The 17,853-nt window shown below is 46.4% G+C and overlaps 1 protein-coding gene across 3 annotated transcripts in view; it reads right to left on the minus strand.

The window, feature by feature from the left end:
- The window catches only part of ARHGAP27 (Rho GTPase activating protein 27), a 156,640-nt gene that overhangs the window by 65,259 nt on the left and 73,528 nt on the right, over positions 1-17,853 (minus strand). Inside the window, exon 1 of one of the 3 annotated variants that reach the window (XM_063958877.1) lies at positions 13,584-13,686. The exons of the other annotated variants lie outside the window; for them this stretch is intronic. Coding sequence (XP_063814947.1) covers positions 13,584-13,652 — 69 coding nt within the window. The 5' untranslated portion in view covers positions 13,653-13,686. Of the gene's footprint in view, positions 1-13,583; positions 13,687-17,853 lie in introns of those variants that run through there. 3 annotated transcript variants of the gene reach the window in all.

The following is a 17,853-nucleotide window of genomic DNA, read 5'->3' on the forward strand; positions in this document are numbered from 1 at the left end:
GGGTACAACTGCATTTTTTAGGACACTGGTGACTCTTTTTCTGACGTCTGTGTACATTTTCGGTATCGCCTGCCTAGAGAAATGGAACCTAGATGGTATTTGGTACCAGGGACACAGTACCTCAATCAAGTCTCTAGTTGCCTGTGAATTAACGGTGGATACCGGACACACGTTTCTCACCACCCAGGCTGACAAGACCTGAGTTATCCGCTTTGCAGCAGGATGACTGCTGTGATATTTCATCTTCCTCGCAAAGGACTGTTGGACAGTCAATTGCTTACTGGAAGTAGTACAAGTGGTCTTCCGACTTCCCCTCTGGGATGACGATCGACTCCCAGCAGCAACAACAGCAGCGCCAGCAGCAGTAGGCGTTACACTCAAGGATGCATCGGAGGAATCCCAGGCAGGAGAGGACTCGTCAGACTTGCCAGTGACATGGCCTGCAGGACTACTGGCTTTCCTGTGTAAGGTGGAAATTGACACTGAGGGAGTTGGTGGTGTGTTTTGCAGGAGCTTGGTTACAAGAGGAAGGGATTTAGAGGTCAGTGGACTGCTTCCACTGTAATCCAAATTTTTTGAACTTGTCACTGACTTCTGATGAATGCGGTCCAGGTGACGTATAAGGGAGGATGTTCCTAGGTGGTTAACGTCCTTACCCCTACTTATTACAGCTTTAAGAAGGCAACATACGGCTTGACACCAATTGTCCACATTTGTGTTGAAATAATTCCACATCGAAGAGGTGATTTTATTTGTATTTTGACCAGGTATGTCAATGGCCATATTCGTCCCACGGACAACAGGTGTCTCCCCGGGTGCCTGACTTAAACAAACCACCTCACCATCAGAATCCTCCTTGTCAATTTCCTCCCCAGCGCCAGCAACACCCATATCCTCATCCTGGTGTACTTCAACAGTGACATCTTCAATTTGACTATCAGGAACTGGACTGCGGGTGCTCCTTCCAGCACTTGCAGGGGGCGTGCAAATGGTGGAAGGCGCAAGCTCTTCTTGTCCAGTGTTGGGAAGGTCAGGCATCGCAACCGACACAATTGGACTCTCCTTGGGGATTTGTGATTTAGAAGAACGCACAGTTCTTTGCTGTGCTTTTGCCAGCTTAAGTCTTTTCATTTTTCTAGCGAGAGGATGAGTGCTTCCATCCTCATGTGAATCTGAACCACTAGCCATGAATATAGGCTAGGGCCTCAGCCGTTCCTTGCCACTCCGTGTCGTAAATGGCATATTGGCAAGTTTATGCTTCTCATCAGACGCTTTAAATTTTGATTTTTGGGTCATTTTACTGAACTTTTGTTTTTGGGATTTTACATGCTCTCTACTATGACATTGGGCATCGGCCTTGGCAGACGACGTTGATGGCATTACATCGTCTCGGCCATGACTAGTGGCAGCAGCTTCAGCACGAGGTGAAAGTGGATCTTGATCTTTCCCTATTTTAACCTCCACATTTCTGTTCTCCATTTTTTAATGTGTGGAATTATATGCCAGTATCAATGGCAATGGCCTACTACTATATATACTGCGCACAACTGAAATGCACCACAGGTATGGATGGATAGTATACTTGACGACACAGAGGTAGGTAGAGCAGTGGCCTTCCGTACCGTACTGCTATATATACTGGTGGTCACTGTCAGCAAACTGCAAAACTAAAATGCACCACAGGTATAGAATCTAGATGGATAGTATACTTGACGACACAGAGGTAGGTAGAGCAGTGGCCTTCCGTACCGTACTGCTATATATACTGGTGGTCACTGTCAGCAAACTGCAAAACTTAAATGCACCACAGGTATAGAATCTAGATGGATAGTATACTTGACGACACAGAGGTAGGTAGAGCAGTGGCCTTCCGTACCGTACTGCTATATATACTGGTGGTCACTGTCAGCAAACTGCAAAACTAAAATGCACCACAGGTATAGAATCTAGATGGATAGTATACTTGACGACACAGAGGTAGGTAGAGCAGTGGCCTTCCGTACCGTACTGCTATATATACTGGTGATCACTGTCAGCAAACTGCAAAACTAAAATGCACCACAGGTATAGAATCTAGATGGATAGTATACTTGACGACACAGTGGTAGGTAGAGCAGTGGCCTTCCATACCGTACTGCTATATATACTGGTGGTCACTGTCAGCAAACTGCAAAACTAAAATGCACAACAGGTATAGAATCTAGATGGATAGTATACTTAACCACACAGAGGTAGGTAGAGCAGTGGCCTTCCGTACCATACTGCTATATATACTGGTGGTCACTGTCAGCAAACTGCAAAACTAAAATGCACCACAGGTAGAGAATCTAGATGGATAGTATACTTGACGACACAGAGGTAGGTAGAGCAGTGGCCTTCCGTACCGTACTGATATATATACTAGTGGTCACTGTCAGCAAACTGCAAAACTAAAATGCACCACAGGTATAGAATCTAGATGGATAGTATACTTGACGACACAGAGGTAGGTAGAGCAGTGGCCTTCCGTACCATACTGCTATATATACTGGTGGTCACTGTCAGCAAACTGCAAAACTAAAATGCACCACAGGTATAGAATCTAGATGGATAGTATACTTGACAACACAGAGGTAGGTAGAGCAGTGGCCTTCCGTACCATACTGCTATATATACTGGTGGTCACTGTCAGCAAACTGCAAAACTAAAATGCACCACAGGTATAGAATCTAGATGGATAGTATACTTGACGACACAGAGGTAGGTAGAGCAGTGGCCTTCCGTACCATACTGCTATATATACTGGTGGTCACTGTCAGCAAACTGCAAAACTAAAATGCACCACAGGTATAGAATCTAGATGGATACTATACTTGATGACACAGAGGTAGGTAGAGCAGTGGCCTTCCGTACCGTACTGCTATATATACTGGTGGTCACTGTCAGCAAACTGCAAAACTAAAATGCACCACAGGTATAGAATCTAGATGGATAGTATACTTGACGACACAGAGGTAGGTAGAGCAGTGGCCTTCCGTACCGTACTGCTATATATACTGGTGGTCACTGTCAGCAAACTGCAAAACTAAAATGCACAACAGGTATAGAATCTAGATGGATAGTATACTTGACGACACAGAGGTAGGTAGAGCAGTGGCCTTCCGTACTGTACTGCTATATATACTGGTGGTCACTGTCAGCAAACTGAAAACTAAAATGCACCACAGGTATAGAATCTAGATGGATAGTATACTTGACGACACAGAGGTAGGTAGAGCAGTGGCCTTCCGTACCGTACTGCTATATATACTGGTGGTCACTGTCAGCAAACTGCAAAACTAAAATGCACCACAGGTATAGAATCTAGATGGATAGTATACTTGACGACACAGAGGTAGGTAGAGCAGTGGCCTTCCGTACCGTACTGCTATATATACTGGTGGTCACTGTCAGCAAACTGCAAAACTAAAATGCACCACAGGTATAGAATCTAGATGGATAGTATACTTGACGACACAGAGGTAGGTAGAGCAGTGGCCTTCCGTACCGTACTGCTATATATACTGGTGATCATTGTCAGCAAACTGCAATACTAAAATGCACCACAGGTATAGAATCTAGATGGATAGTATACTTGACGACACAGAGGTAGGTAGAGCAGTCGCCTTCCGTACCGTACTGCTGTATATACTGGTGGTCACTGTCAGCAAACTGCAAAACTAAAATGCACCACAGGTATAGAATCTAGATGGATAGTATACTTGACGACACAGAGGTAGGTAGAGCAGTGGCCTTCCGTACCGTACTGCTATATATACTGGTGGTCACTGTCAGCAAACTGCAAAACTAAAATGCACCACAGGTATAGAATCTAGATGGATAGTATACTTGACGACACAGAGGTAGGTAGAGCAGTGGCCTTCCGTACCGTACTGCTATATATACTGGTGGTCACTGTCAGCAAACTGCAAAACTAAAATGCACCACAGGTATAGAATCTAGATGGATAGTATACTTGACGACACAGAGGTAGGTAGAGCAGTGGCCTTCCGTACCGTACTGCTATATATACTGGTGGTCACTGTCAGCAAACTGCAAAACTAAAATGCACCACAGGTATAGAATCTAGATGGATAGTATACTTGACGACACAGAGGTAGGTAAAGCAGTGGCCTTCCGTACCGTACTGCTATATATACACTGGTGGTCACTGTCAGCAAACTGCAAAACTAAAATGTACCACAGGTATAGAATCTAGATGGATAGTATACTTGACGACACAGAGGTAGGTAGAGCAGTGGCCTTCCGTACCGTACTGCTGTATATACTGGTGGTCACTGTCAGCAAACTGCAAAACTAAAATGCACCACAGGTATAGAATCTAGATGGATACTATACTTGATGACACAGAGGTAGGTAGAGCAGTGGCCTTCCGTACCGTACTGCTATATATACTGGTGGTCACTGTCAGCAAACTGCAAAACTAAAATGCACCACAGGTATAGAATCTAGATGGATAGTATACTTGACGACACAGAGGTAGGTAGAGCAGTGGCCTTCCGTACCGTACTGCTATATATACTGGTGGTCACTGTCAGCAAACTGCAAAACTAAAATGCACAACAGGTATAGAATCTAGATGGATAGTATACTTGACGACACAGAGGTAGGTAGAGCAGTGGCCTTCCGTACTGTACTGCTATATATACTGGTGGTCACTGTCAGCAAACTGAAAACTAAAATGCACCACAGGTATAGAATCTAGATGGATAGTATACTTGACGACACAGAGGTAGGTAGAGCAGTGGCCTTCCGTACCGTACTGCTATATATACTGGTGGTCACTGTCAGCAAACTGCAAAACTAAAATGCACAACAGGTATAGAATCTAGATGGATAGTATACTTGACGACACAGAGGTAGGTAGAGCAGTGGCCTTCCGTACTGTACTGCTATATATACTGGTGGTCACTGTCAGCAAACTGAAAACTAAAATGCACCACAGGTATAGAATCTAGATGGATAGTATACTTGACGACACAGAGGTAGGTAGAGCAGTGGCCTTCCGTACCGTACTGCTATATATACTGGTGGTCACTGTCAGCAAACTGCAAAACTAAAATGCACCACAGGTATAGAATCTAGATGGATAGTATACTTGACGACACAGAGGTAGGTAGAGCAGTGGCCTTCCGTACCGTACTGCTATATATACTGGTGGTCACTGTCAGCAAACTGCAAAACTAAAATGCACCACAGGTATAGAATCTAGATGGATAGTATACTTGACGACACAGAGGTAGGTAGAGCAGTGGCCTTCCGTACCGTACTGCTATATATACTGGTGATCATTGTCAGCAAACTGCAATACTAAAATGCACCACAGGTATAGAATCTAGATGGATAGTATACTTGACGACACAGAGGTAGGTAGAGCAGTCGCCTTCCGTACCGTACTGCTGTATATACTGGTGGTCACTGTCAGCAAACTGCAAAACTAAAATGCACCACAGGTATAGAATCTAGATGGATAGTATACTTGACGACACAGAGGTAGGTAGAGCAGTGGCCTTCCGTACCGTACTGCTATATATACTGGTGGTCACTGTCAGCAAACTGCAAAACTAAAATGCACCACAGGTATAGAATCTAGATGGATAGTATACTTGACGACACAGAGGTAGGTAGAGCAGTGGCCTTCCGTACCGTACTGCTATATATACTGGTGGTCACTGTCAGCAAACTGCAAAACTAAAATGCACCACAGGTATAGAATCTAGATGGATAGTATACTTGACGACACAGAGGTAGGTAGAGCAGTGGCCTTCCGTACCGTACTGCTATATATACTGGTGGTCACTGTCAGCAAACTGCAAAACTAAAATGCACCACAGGTATAGAATCTAGATGGATAGTATACTTGACGACACAGAGGTAGGTAAAGCAGTGGCCTTCCGTACCGTACTGCTATATATACACTGGTGGTCACTGTCAGCAAACTGCAAAACTAAAATGTACCACAGGTATAGAATCTAGATGGATAGTATACTTGACGACACAGAGGTAGGTAGAGCAGTGGCCTTCCGTACCGTACTGCTGTATATACTGGTGGTCACTGTCAGCAAACTGCAAAACTAAAATGCACCACATGTATAGAATCTAGATGGATAGTATACTTGACGACACAGAGGTAGGTAGAGCAGTGGCCTTCCGTACCGCACTGCTATATATACTGGTGGTCACTGTCAGCAAACTGCAAAACTAAAATGCACCACAGGTATAGAATCTAGATGGATAGTATACTTGACGACACAGAGGTAGGTAGAGCAGTGGCCTTCCGTACCGTACTGCTATATATACTGGTGGTCACTGTCAGCGAAACTCTGCACTGTACTCATCCTATATAATACTGCTGGTCCCCAGTCCCCACAATAAAGCAGTGTGAGCACAGATATATGCAGCACACTGAGCACAGATATGGAGCATTTTTCAGGCAGACAACGTATAATACTGGTGGTCACTGGTCAGCAAAACTCTGCACTGTACTCCTCCTATATAATACTGCTGGTCCCCAGTCCCCACAATAAAGCAGTGTGAGCACAGATATATGCAGCACACTGAGCACAGATATGGAGCGTTTTTCAGGCAGACAACGTATAATACTGGTGGTCACTGGTCAGCAAAACTCTGCACTGTACTCCTCCTATATAATACTGCTGGTCCCCAGTCCCCACAATAAAGCAGTGTGAGCACAGATATATGCAGCACACTGAGCACAGATATGGAGCGTTTTTCAGGCAGACAACGTATAATACTGGTGGTCACTGGTCAGCAAAACTCTGCACTGTACTCCTCCTATATAATACTGCTGGTCCACAGTCCCCACAATAAAGCAGTGTGAGCACAGATATATGCAGCACACTGAGCACAGATATGGAGCGTTTTTCAGGCAGAGAACGGATAAAACTGGTGGTCACTGATCAGCAAACCTCTGCACTGTACTCCTCCTATATAATACAGCTGCTCCCCAGTCCCCACAATTAAGCAATAAGCACAAATATTTGCAGCAACATTAATAAACGGAGAGGACGCCAGCCACGTCCTCTCCCTAACATTTCCAATGCACGAGTGAAAATGGCGGCGACGCGCGGCTCCTTATATAGAATCCGAATCTCGCGAGAATCCAACAGCGGGATGATGATGTTCGGGCGCGCTCGGATTAACCGAGCCATACGGGAGAATCCGAGTATGCCTCGGACCCGTGTAAAATGGGTGAAGTTCGGGGGGGTTCGGTTTCCGAGGAACCGAACCCGCTCATCACTAGTTTTATTTGGGGGTTACAACATTCCCGTGCCTCCCATGGGTGTCTGACTGTGGCAATTATGTGGGGTAGGAATGATAGGGCAGGGGGTGTAAATATGTGGACCAACACCCTCCTATTGGTGGACACACAGTCACACCCCCCTAGTCTGTACAAGCAGCAACTGGTTTGCGCAGCCTGGGGTGGGGGTTAATGAAGTCATGCCACTTAGTGAAACATAACAGAACATTTATACTGCATATATAGCAAACATATAACAAAAAGTGTGAAAATACTATTACAATAAAGCTAACATAAGTACGTATGTGTATATTCAATATCATAATACAACTGGGAACAACAAAACACAAGAACTGGTTACAGCATATCTTTAAAATGGTCAGAATTATTATCATGACCTTGCATATTATATTATTATTTAAAATAATGTAATAATCACCGGTGGCAGGGACGCTGATACCACTTATACCCCTTTTCCACTGACATAAAAATCCCGGGATTTTGCATATGAACGCGCATCAACCCAGAGTCTTGGTCAGTGTTAAAGCAAACTAACCTGGGCTAAGTCAGGGTCCCCGACTCTGCTCTTTACCAGGGTCAGCTGAGACGGTTATACCCCTTTCAAACCAGTGGCAAACGCAGGATTTGCATGGGGGGGTTTCCAGAACTGGGCGGAGCCAATCACGGGGGTGGGGACTGAGGTGACCCAGTATATGCTGGGTCCGTAAAACTAGTGTGTCTGTGTGTGTGTGTATATATATATATATATATATATATATATATCTCTACACATATATATATTAATATATATACACATACACACACACATATACATAGCATATTAAACATGCATACATATATATATATGTGTACACACACATACAGTACACATATATATACACATGTATGTATATATATATCATGTGTGTGTGTGTGTGTGTGTGTGTGTGTGTGTGTGTGTGTGTGTGTGTGTGTGTGTGTGTGTTTATATGTATGTATTTATATACATGTGTATATATGTATGCACATGGACATATATGTACTATAATTAAAATAAAGTAAACTTTTATTGCACTTACAAGTGCCACCAGGAAGACAGCAGGCTGCAGAGGACGCTAGACAGCCATTAATAATACTCATGCAGCTATTTAAAAAAAAAAAAAAATTTTTTTTTTTTTTTTTTTAGTGGAGGGGGGTTTCTGGGTACTCGGAAACCCCCCCTGGGTGCGCCACTGCAAACCGCACAAATATTGCCGGACGACACGGGTCGGCGTGTGGTGTGAAAGCGCCATAGTCGAAATCCCAGTTCGCCTGACCCGGTAATTCAATCCTGGAATAAAGCAGTGTTATTTCCGGGCTGAATACCGGGTCAGTGGCAGCGTAAACTGGCTCCCGGGTCGATGTGACCCGGGACCCGTTCAATACAACAGGGAGAGGCGGCGGGGAGATGATCTCATCTCCTAGCACCGCTTCCGCCCCCGCTGCCAGCTCTGTCCCCCCCCCCCTTCCCACCCGCTGCAATGGCAACCCGCCCGGGTCAGGGAAGCCAGCAGTAGCGTCCAATGCTGGATCTCACCCGGGAAGGACTCGTTTTCAATTCCCGGGTGGGATCCGGCATTGGCGATGTGAAAGGAGTATTATAGACCCAGCAATTTCCCGGGTCCAAACTATTTGCATTTTAATGTATACTAATGTAAGCAATGCCAGGAAAGTTACAGCAGCTTCCGATATCCCTCGTTTGACAGATGTTCCTAATACTCTTTATCATGATAAAGGGCCAGTTGGGAGAAAAGTAAAAAAAAGGAGCATGTAACTGTGCACCTTGACAAAACCATGCTGCACAGCAGATGGAGCAGATGTAAAATGTGCAGAGATTCAGATCTGGGAGGGGTGTGTCCAAACTCAAATGTAAATTACAGAGTAAAAACACAGCTGTCCAGTATTTGTGGCATACTTACCTACGCAAGTAGCGGGAGTGCAGGCAAGTACCCGATTTTTTTGGGCAGTCCCCTGGAACCCAGAGAAGAGTTGTCTTATCTCTTGCATCCCGTCCACTACCTAATGTATAATAAGTGATAATTTACCCCCGGCCCCTACCCGCGGACCCATGAATCACATAATTTTGGTGGAGACATAGGGCCTAATTCAGACCTGATTGCTAGGGTGCGTTTTTTGCATCCCTGCGATCAGGTAGTCGCCACCTCCAGGGGGATGGGAAATCGCTGTGCAGGGGTGCGATCACATGTTCAGGAGAGCTGCACAACCAGAAGTTTGTGCAGTCTCTGCACAGACCAGGACTTACTCTTCCAGTGCGATGATCAGGGCCGGAGCTGATGTCAGAAACCCTCCCTCCAAATGCCTGGTCCCTCCTGCGTTTCTCTGGACACTCCTTAAAAACGGTCAGTTGCCACCCACAAGTGGCCGCTTCCTGTCAGTCACCTTGCGATCGCCCGTGCGATCGCTTTTCTTGCACCATCCCGTTGCAGCCCAGCGATTTCCATCGCTGCAGACCGTCGCACCAGCGCATTGCGGTGCATACTCATGCGCAGTTCAGACCTGATCGCAGGCTTTACACAGCCTTGCGAGCAGGTGTTAATTAGGCCCATAGTGACTGCCAGCCTGCTTCTCCCAGAGAGGAGACTTAAAAGGTAAGCAACTATGATTTGTGGGCTACATGCAAAAGCAGCCAGTATTTACACTGCATGCAAAAATGATAAATGTATTATTGCAGCCCTTGCATTGCAGCATGGTTTGTCCAGCTCTTGCTCTTTCTTTGCTTTTCTTCCAACTCAGAATCAGGTGCTAAAAGTGTAACTTGCCAAGTTAAGGGTCAAGTATGTATGGTGAGTTTAAATCCTGTTTCCAATTATATACTTTTACTCTGCATTCCTTATTTTAGGGCCTGATTCATGTTTGTAAGTAAAGCAAAACAAGCAAGTAACTTTATGTATGTTACAAACCATGTTGCCATGCATTTATATATTTCTGTGCAGGGTAAATACTGGCTGCTTTTGCATGTTACCACAAATGTTACACAGCTTTATTTTTACACTGCAATTTAGATATCAGTTTGAACACACAGGGGTATATTTACTAACATTCGTAATTTTCGGAAAAAGGTCAAAGTTCAATCACGAATGACATCGAAAGTGTAAAACTGCAACTTTTTGAATTTATTACGACTAATTTACTAAGCTGTCGTATTCGGATTTTTCATTTGTTCCGATGTCGATGTCATTCGTGTTTTTTTTACCTTTTTTACGGCAGTGATTAGCAAAACACTGCCGACTTTTTCAAAATGAATCTCGGCCGGATCTGTGTGATCCGTGCTGGGTTTCATTTTTTTTTTTAAAATAAACACTGTAAAACGGAGAAAAAAAATGCGTGGGGTCCCCCCTCCTAAGCATAACCAGCCTCGGGCTCTTTGAGCCGACCCTGGTTGCAGAAATATGGGGGGGAAAATGACAGGGGTTCCCCCATATTTAAGCAACCAGCATCGGGCTCTGCGCCTGGTCCTGGTTCCAAAAATACGGGGGACAAAAAGAGTAGGGGTCCCCCGTATTTTTAAAACCAGCACCGGGCTCCACTAGCTGGACAGATAATGCCACAGCCGGGGGTCACTTTTATATAGTGCCCTGCGGCCGTGGCATCAAATATCCAACTAGTCACCCCTGGCCGGGGTACCCTGGGGGAGTGGGGACCCCTTCAATCAAGGGGTCCCCCCCCAGCCACCCAAGGGCCAGGGGTGAAGCCCGAGGCTGTCCCCCCCATCCAATTGGCTGCGGATGGGGGGCTGATAGCCTTTTGTGAAAATGAAAAGATATTGTTTTTAGTAGCAGTACTACAAGGCCCAGCAAGCCTCCCCCGCATGCTGGTACTTGGAGAACCACAAGTACCAGCATGCGGCGGAAAAACGGGCCCGCTGGTACCTGTAGTACTACTACTAAAAAAATACCCAAAAAAAGACAAGACACACACACCTTGAAAGTAAAGATTTATTACATACATCCACACAAACATACAAACATACTTACCTATGGCCCCACGCAGGTCGGTCCTCTTCTCCAGTAGAATCCAAGGGGTACCTGTTGAATAAATTATACTCACCAGCTCCAGGGTCCCAGGCTCCTCGTAGCATCCATTTGTAATCCACGTACTTGATTAAAATAAAAAAACGGAGAGCCGAGCCACGCACTGAAAGGGGACCCATGTTTGCACATGGGTCCCCTTTCCCCGAATGCCAGAAACCCACTCTGACTTCTGTCTAAGTGGGTTTCTTCAGCCAATCAGGGAGCGCCACGTTGTGGCACCCTCCTGATCGGCTGTGTGCTCCTGTACTGACTGGCAGGCAGCACGCGGCAGTGTTACAATGTAGCGCCTATGCGCTCCATTGTAACCAATGGTGGGAACTTTCTGCCCTGCGGTTGACCGAAAGTGACCTCACCGCTGAGCAGAAAGTTCCCACCATTGGTTACAATGGAGCGCATAGGCGCTACATTGTAACACTGCCGTGTGCCGCCTGTCAGTCAGTACAGGAGCACACAGCCGATCAGGAGAGTGCCACAATGTGGCGCTCCCTGATTGGCTGAAGAAACCCACTTAGACAGAAGTCAGAGTGGGTTTCTGGCATTCGGGGAAAGGGGACCCATGTGCAAACATGGGTCCCCTTTCAGTGCGTGGCTCGGCTCTCCGTTTTTTTATTTTAATCAAGTACGTGGATTACAAATGGATGCTACGAGGAGCCTGGGACCCTGGAGCTGGTGAGTATAATTTATTCAACAGGTACCCCTTGGATTCTACTGGAGAAGAGGACCGACCTGCGTGGGGCCATAGGTAAGTATGTTTGTATGTTTGTGTGGATGTATGTAATAAATCTTTACTTTCAAGGTGTGTGTGTCTTGTCTTTTTTTGGGTATTTTTTTTAGTAGTAGTACTACAGGTACCAGCGGGCCCGTTTTTTCGCCGCATGCTGGTACTTGTGGTTCTCCAAGTACCAGCATGCGGGGGAGGCTTGCTGGGCCTTGTAGTACTGCTACTAAAAACAATATCTTTTCATTTTCACAAAAGGCTATCAGCCCCCCATCCGCAGCCAATTGGATGGGGGGGACAGCCTCGGGCTTCACCCCTGGCCCTTGGGTGGGTGGGGGGGGGACCCCTTGATTGAAGGGGTCCCCACTCCCCCAGGGTACCCCGGCCAGGGGTGACTAGTTGGATATTTGATGCCACGGCCGCAGGGCACTATATAAAAGTGACCCCCGGCTGTGGCATTATCTGTCCAGCTAGTGGAGCCCGGTGCTGGTTTTAAAAATACGGGGGACCCCTACTCTTTTTGTCCCCCGTATTTTTGGAACCAGGACCAGGCGCAGAGCCCGATGCTGGTTGCTTAAATATGGGGGAACCCCTGTCAATTTTTTCCCCATATTTCTGCAACCAGGATCGGCTCAAAGAGCCCGAGGCTAGTTATGCTTAGGAGGGGGGACCCCACGCAATTTTTTTTAAGAAAATAACCACTTTCCCACCCCTTCCCACTGATATACATGCACGGATCTCATGGATCCCTGCATGCCTATACAATCACGGATTAAAAAAGCAGGTCTGTTTTTTTTTAGCACTTTTTTACGAGTTGTAATTTTTCACGGCAGTGTTTTATTTTTTTTTGCTTTGCACTTCTTAGTAAATGACCGAGATTCATACTTAAACAGCCGCGTTTTGACCGATGGTGTATTCATTCGTAATTATTTTCATGGACTGCCCAAAAATTACGAATGCCCTCATCACTGCCGTGATTTGAGTTGAGTAAATTACCGAGATGACACTTTGATGAAAAAACGGCATCTCGGTCAAAATCGGGACCTTAGTAAATATACCCCACACACTCAAATCTGACTCTCTCTGATCATGTTACATCTGCCCCACCTGCAGTGCAACATGGCTTTGCAGTTGCACAGTTGCTTGCCTTTTTTGCTTTACTTACAAACATGAATCTGGCCCATAGGTCCTTACGTTCGTGGCTATGAATGAGGAGATCCTACAAACATCCCAATACACAACTTCACATACATAACATCCATTTCCATACAATCATACTGCATCTAAGTGAAACTGACACTTAGGTCCCCAGGGTCTGTTCTCCATCAATTTCCATCAGGACAGAGAGTGTCAGTATCACTGGAGCCCAACACAACAAAATCAGGCTGAACACGTTCTGACTGTGATCACCACAAGGTTGTCCCCTCCTCCTCCTGCTTTGTATTCTGATTACCACAAACAAATAAGACCCTACCTCAGAGGTACTGGGGACACTCACCCCCCTCTTCATCCTCCGAGATCTCCTGCTGAAGAAATCCACCATCTTACAGCTTCTACTGTGCTTTACTCAGCACCGCTCTGTCTAACTTATTGTAAACTTTTTAAGAAAAGTAAGACAGACAAGAAAGGAGAACTTAAGAGAGACAGTTGTGAAGTATTTGTACATTTCCTGTGTTGAACTGAATGAAGGAAATGTTCTTCTCAGTATCAATTACTTGTTTATCTCACAAAGATGCCCCTGAGTTTCCTTGTAGATCAGGTGCATTTTCCCAGTAATAAAAGGAGAGATCATGAAAGAGGAGAAAGAGACTGCAGGTTATACAGCAACTTTCTGTTGACACTGTATTATTCCTATATATACTGTAACACTAGCTGCAGTACCCGGCTCCGCTTAGATAGATAGATAGATAGATAGATAGATAGATAGATAGATAGATAGATAGATAGATAGATAGATAGATAGATAGAATGTGTCCTGTCAGTGATTCAAAATATAAATTAATAATAATAATAATAATAATAATAATAAAAAGAATGTGAAGAATAAGGGATAAATGTAAAAGGGTCCGAGTTGCCTGAGGTGCAGGATTTCGGCCGAGAATGCCCGTATTTTTAAAGCAGCAATCATTTACAAGGCAAAAACAGGTAGGATCCATTTTTCTTAATAAGGATTAGTTAGTCAAGATAAGATGCAATAAACCAGTGTGTTTATTGCATACTTGCCTACTCTCCCGGAATGGCCGGGAGGCTCCTGAAAATCAGGTGGCGCTGCCGCCCCCCCGGAAGAGTGGGCAAGTCTCCTGGCCGAGCGCCCATTGCCCGCAACCCCCCTGAATCCCTTGACAAAGTCCCAACGGCGAAGTCAAAGTTGGCGGTCTGGTGGTCAGATGGACGTCATCCTGGCCCAGCTCCCTGCCTTGCAATGCCAATATTATCAGCATTGCTAGACAGGGGGCGGGGCCAAGATAAAGCAGACATGCCCCCAATCCCGCCCCTAAACATCGTCATCCATCCTCGCCACGTCCCCGCTGCTCCGACCCTGCTGCCTCCTCCCGGAGGGGGCAGCCAAATTGTCGGTAAGTATGGTTTATTGTGCAAACAGGAACTTTTCGAATCAGTCCGATTCTTATTCAAGCTCAACATATATATGATGCCGAAGGCCGAGTGCGTTCAACCACCCAAGTCATGCGTAGTTCAGAGCAGACAGTACACCAAAGCGTGGTATATCTATCTTATAAAATGGTCCCTGACCACACACCCTGCACCCATATATTATACTTACCCCTCAGGAGCCCCGCGGCGGTGTCCCAGCAGTGCGGACACTAATTACTTGTTCCCAGAGACCTACACATGCGCAGTAGACTCTTGCATTATGCCAGAGTCTACTTGCTGCCGGAGAGGAGGGGGCCCGCAACAGAGGCTGCACGCGGGTCCCCTCCTCTCTTAAAACGCCCCTGAGTTCTACGCAAGATGATGTAAGGTTGAAACAAATACAGAATAGAAGTAAAAAATTGTCCTGTTCATGTTCTTTGAACAGATCATCATTGCACCAGTCATTTTTTGTGAGGATTGATATCTGACCCTGTGAGTTATGTAGTCATTTTGAAAAAAATTTATTTTTCTGCCAGAAATGTATATGTCTGTCAGCAAAGCAGGGATGTGCTGCTGTCTGCAATGTGCTGCTGTCAATAGGGCAGTGATGTGCTGCTGCTGATGCTGCTGCTGCTGCTGGCAGTGAGGCAGGAATGTGCTGCTGGCAGTGAGGGAGGCAGGAATGTGCTGCTGGCAGTGAGGGAGGCAGGGATGTGCTGCTGTCAGTAAGGCAGAGATGTGCTGCTGTCAGTGAGGCAGGGATGTGCTGCTGTCAGTGAGACAGGGATGTGCTGCTGTCAGTGTGGCAGGGATGTGCTGCTGTCAGTGAGGCAGAAATGTGCTACTGTCAGTGAGGCAGAAATGTGCTACTGTCAGTGAGGCAGGGATGTGCTGCTGTCAGTGAGGCAGGGATGTGCTGCTGTCAGTGAGGCAGGGATGTGCTGCTGTCAGTGTGGCAGGGATGTGCTGCTGTCAGTGAGGCAGAAATGTGCTACTGTCAGTGAGGCAGGGATGTGCTGCTACACAACAAAGAGAAAAAGGGGGAGGCTGCACTCCAGGAGGAAAGAACAATTAATTACAATAGTATGTCAATTTAAAAAAGAAAAAAACTATTTATTAAAAACAATATCCTATGCAATAATTGTTATGCCACATGAATTCATGTAATTTTAAAAAGGAATGGTTTACCCGATATATTGGGTCAGGACATATAGCGTAATTCAATGCAAAGAGTCCATTCCAAATAGTGCCCTTAAGTAAAAGTCCAGTATAGGTCCAATTTGAGGAGTCTTTCATAAAATGACAGAGTTCAATAGTTCTTCCATACACCGCTAGAGGATTATAGAGCGTGTCCCAAATATAGATGAGTACCTCATGTAATGCGGTGATTAGGTGGTGCCTCTCTGTGACTCCTCTGGATGACTGGTAGATGGCAAGGGCTGGTTCGGATCCAAATAGAGATTGTCCTGTTCCAATTGGTAACATCTGACGCGTTTCGCTGCATAAAGCTTGCAGCTTTTTCAAAGGTATGAGGTAAGAGATGTGCTGCTGTCAGTGAGGCAGGGTTGTGCTGCTGTCAGTGAGGCAGATATATGCTGCTGTCAGTGAGGCAGGGATGTTCTGCTGTCAGTGAGGCAGAGATATGCTGCTGTCAGTGAGGCAGGGATGTGCTGCTGTCAGTAAGGCAGGGATGTGCTGCTGTCAGTGAGGCAGAGATATGCTGCTGTCAGTGAGGCAGGGATGTGCTGCTGTCAGTGAGGCAGGTATGTACTGCTGGCAGTAAGGCAGGGATGTGCTGCTGTCAGTAAGGCAGAGATGTGCTACTGTCAGTGAGGTAGGGATGTGCTGCTGGCAGTGAGGCAGAGATATGCTGCTGTCAGTGTGGCAGGGATGTGCTGCTGGCAGTGAGGCAGAGATATGCTGCTGGCAGTGAGGCAGAGATATGCTGCTGGCAGTGAGGCAGAGATATGCTGCTGTCAGTGAGGCAGAGATATGCTGCTCTCAGTGAGGCAGGGATGTGCTGCTGTCAGTAAGGCAGAGATGTGCTGCTGTCAGTGAGGCAGGGATGTGCTACTGTCAGTGAGGTAGGGATGTGCTGCTGGCAGTGAGGCAGAGATATGCTGCTGTCAGTGTGGCAGGGATGTGCTGCTGGCAGTGAGGCAGAGATATGCTGCTGGCAGTGAGGCAGAGATATGCTGCTGGCAGTGAGGCAGAGATATGCTGCTGTCAGTGAGGCAGAGATATGCTGCTCTCAGTGAGGCAGGGATGTGCTGCTGTCAGTAAGGCAGGGATGTGCTGCTGTCAGTGAGGCAGGGATGTGCTGCTGTCAGTGAGGCAGGGATGTGCTGCTGGCAGTGAGGCAGAGATATGCTGCTGTCAGTGTGGCAGGGATGTGCTGCTGGCAGTGAGGCAGAGATATGCTACTGGCAGTGAGGCAGAGATATGCTGCTCTCAGTGATGCAGAGATATGCTGCTGTCAGTGATGCAGAGATATGCTGCTGTCAGTGAGGCAGAGATATGCTGCTGTCAGTGAGGCAGAGATATGCTGCTGTCAGTGAGGCAGGGATGTGCTGCTGTCAGTGAGGCAGGGATGTGCTGCTGGCAGTGAGGCAGAGATATGCTGCTGTCAGTGTGGCAGGGATGTGCTGCTGGCAGTGAGGCAGAGATATGCTACTGGCAGTGAGGCAGAGATATGCTGCTCTCAGTGATGCAGAGATATGCTGCTGTCAGTGATGCAGAGATATGCTGCTGTCAGTGAGGCAGAGATATGCTGCTGTCAGTGAGGTAGAGATATGCTGCTGTCAGTTAGGCAGATATGTGCTGCTGTCAGTGAGGCAGGGATGTGCTGCTCTGCTGGCAGTGAGGCAGTTACTGCAGGTGCTTATTAGTGTCTCTGTGAATGATGCTAGTGGTTACAGTTGTGGATTGATACAGCTGTGGCTCTGTGATGGGGTTTTGGTGACAGGAGTAGTTCAGGTGTGCGATCATTGGGAAAAAATACACGGTCATGTGATCTGGTGTGTCAAATCATATTAGTGGGATTTCTGCAATTATAACACTCCTTAATAATATATATGTGTGTATATATAGATATATATATATATATATAGCACACACAAGCGCTTTGGAGGCCGCCGGCCCCGCCCCCGCCC

Source organism: Pseudophryne corroboree, chromosome 3 (genome assembly GCF_028390025.1).
Source record: "Pseudophryne corroboree isolate aPseCor3 chromosome 3, aPseCor3.hap2, whole genome shotgun sequence".
Taxonomy (NCBI): Eukaryota; Metazoa; Chordata; class Amphibia; order Anura; family Myobatrachidae; genus Pseudophryne; species Pseudophryne corroboree.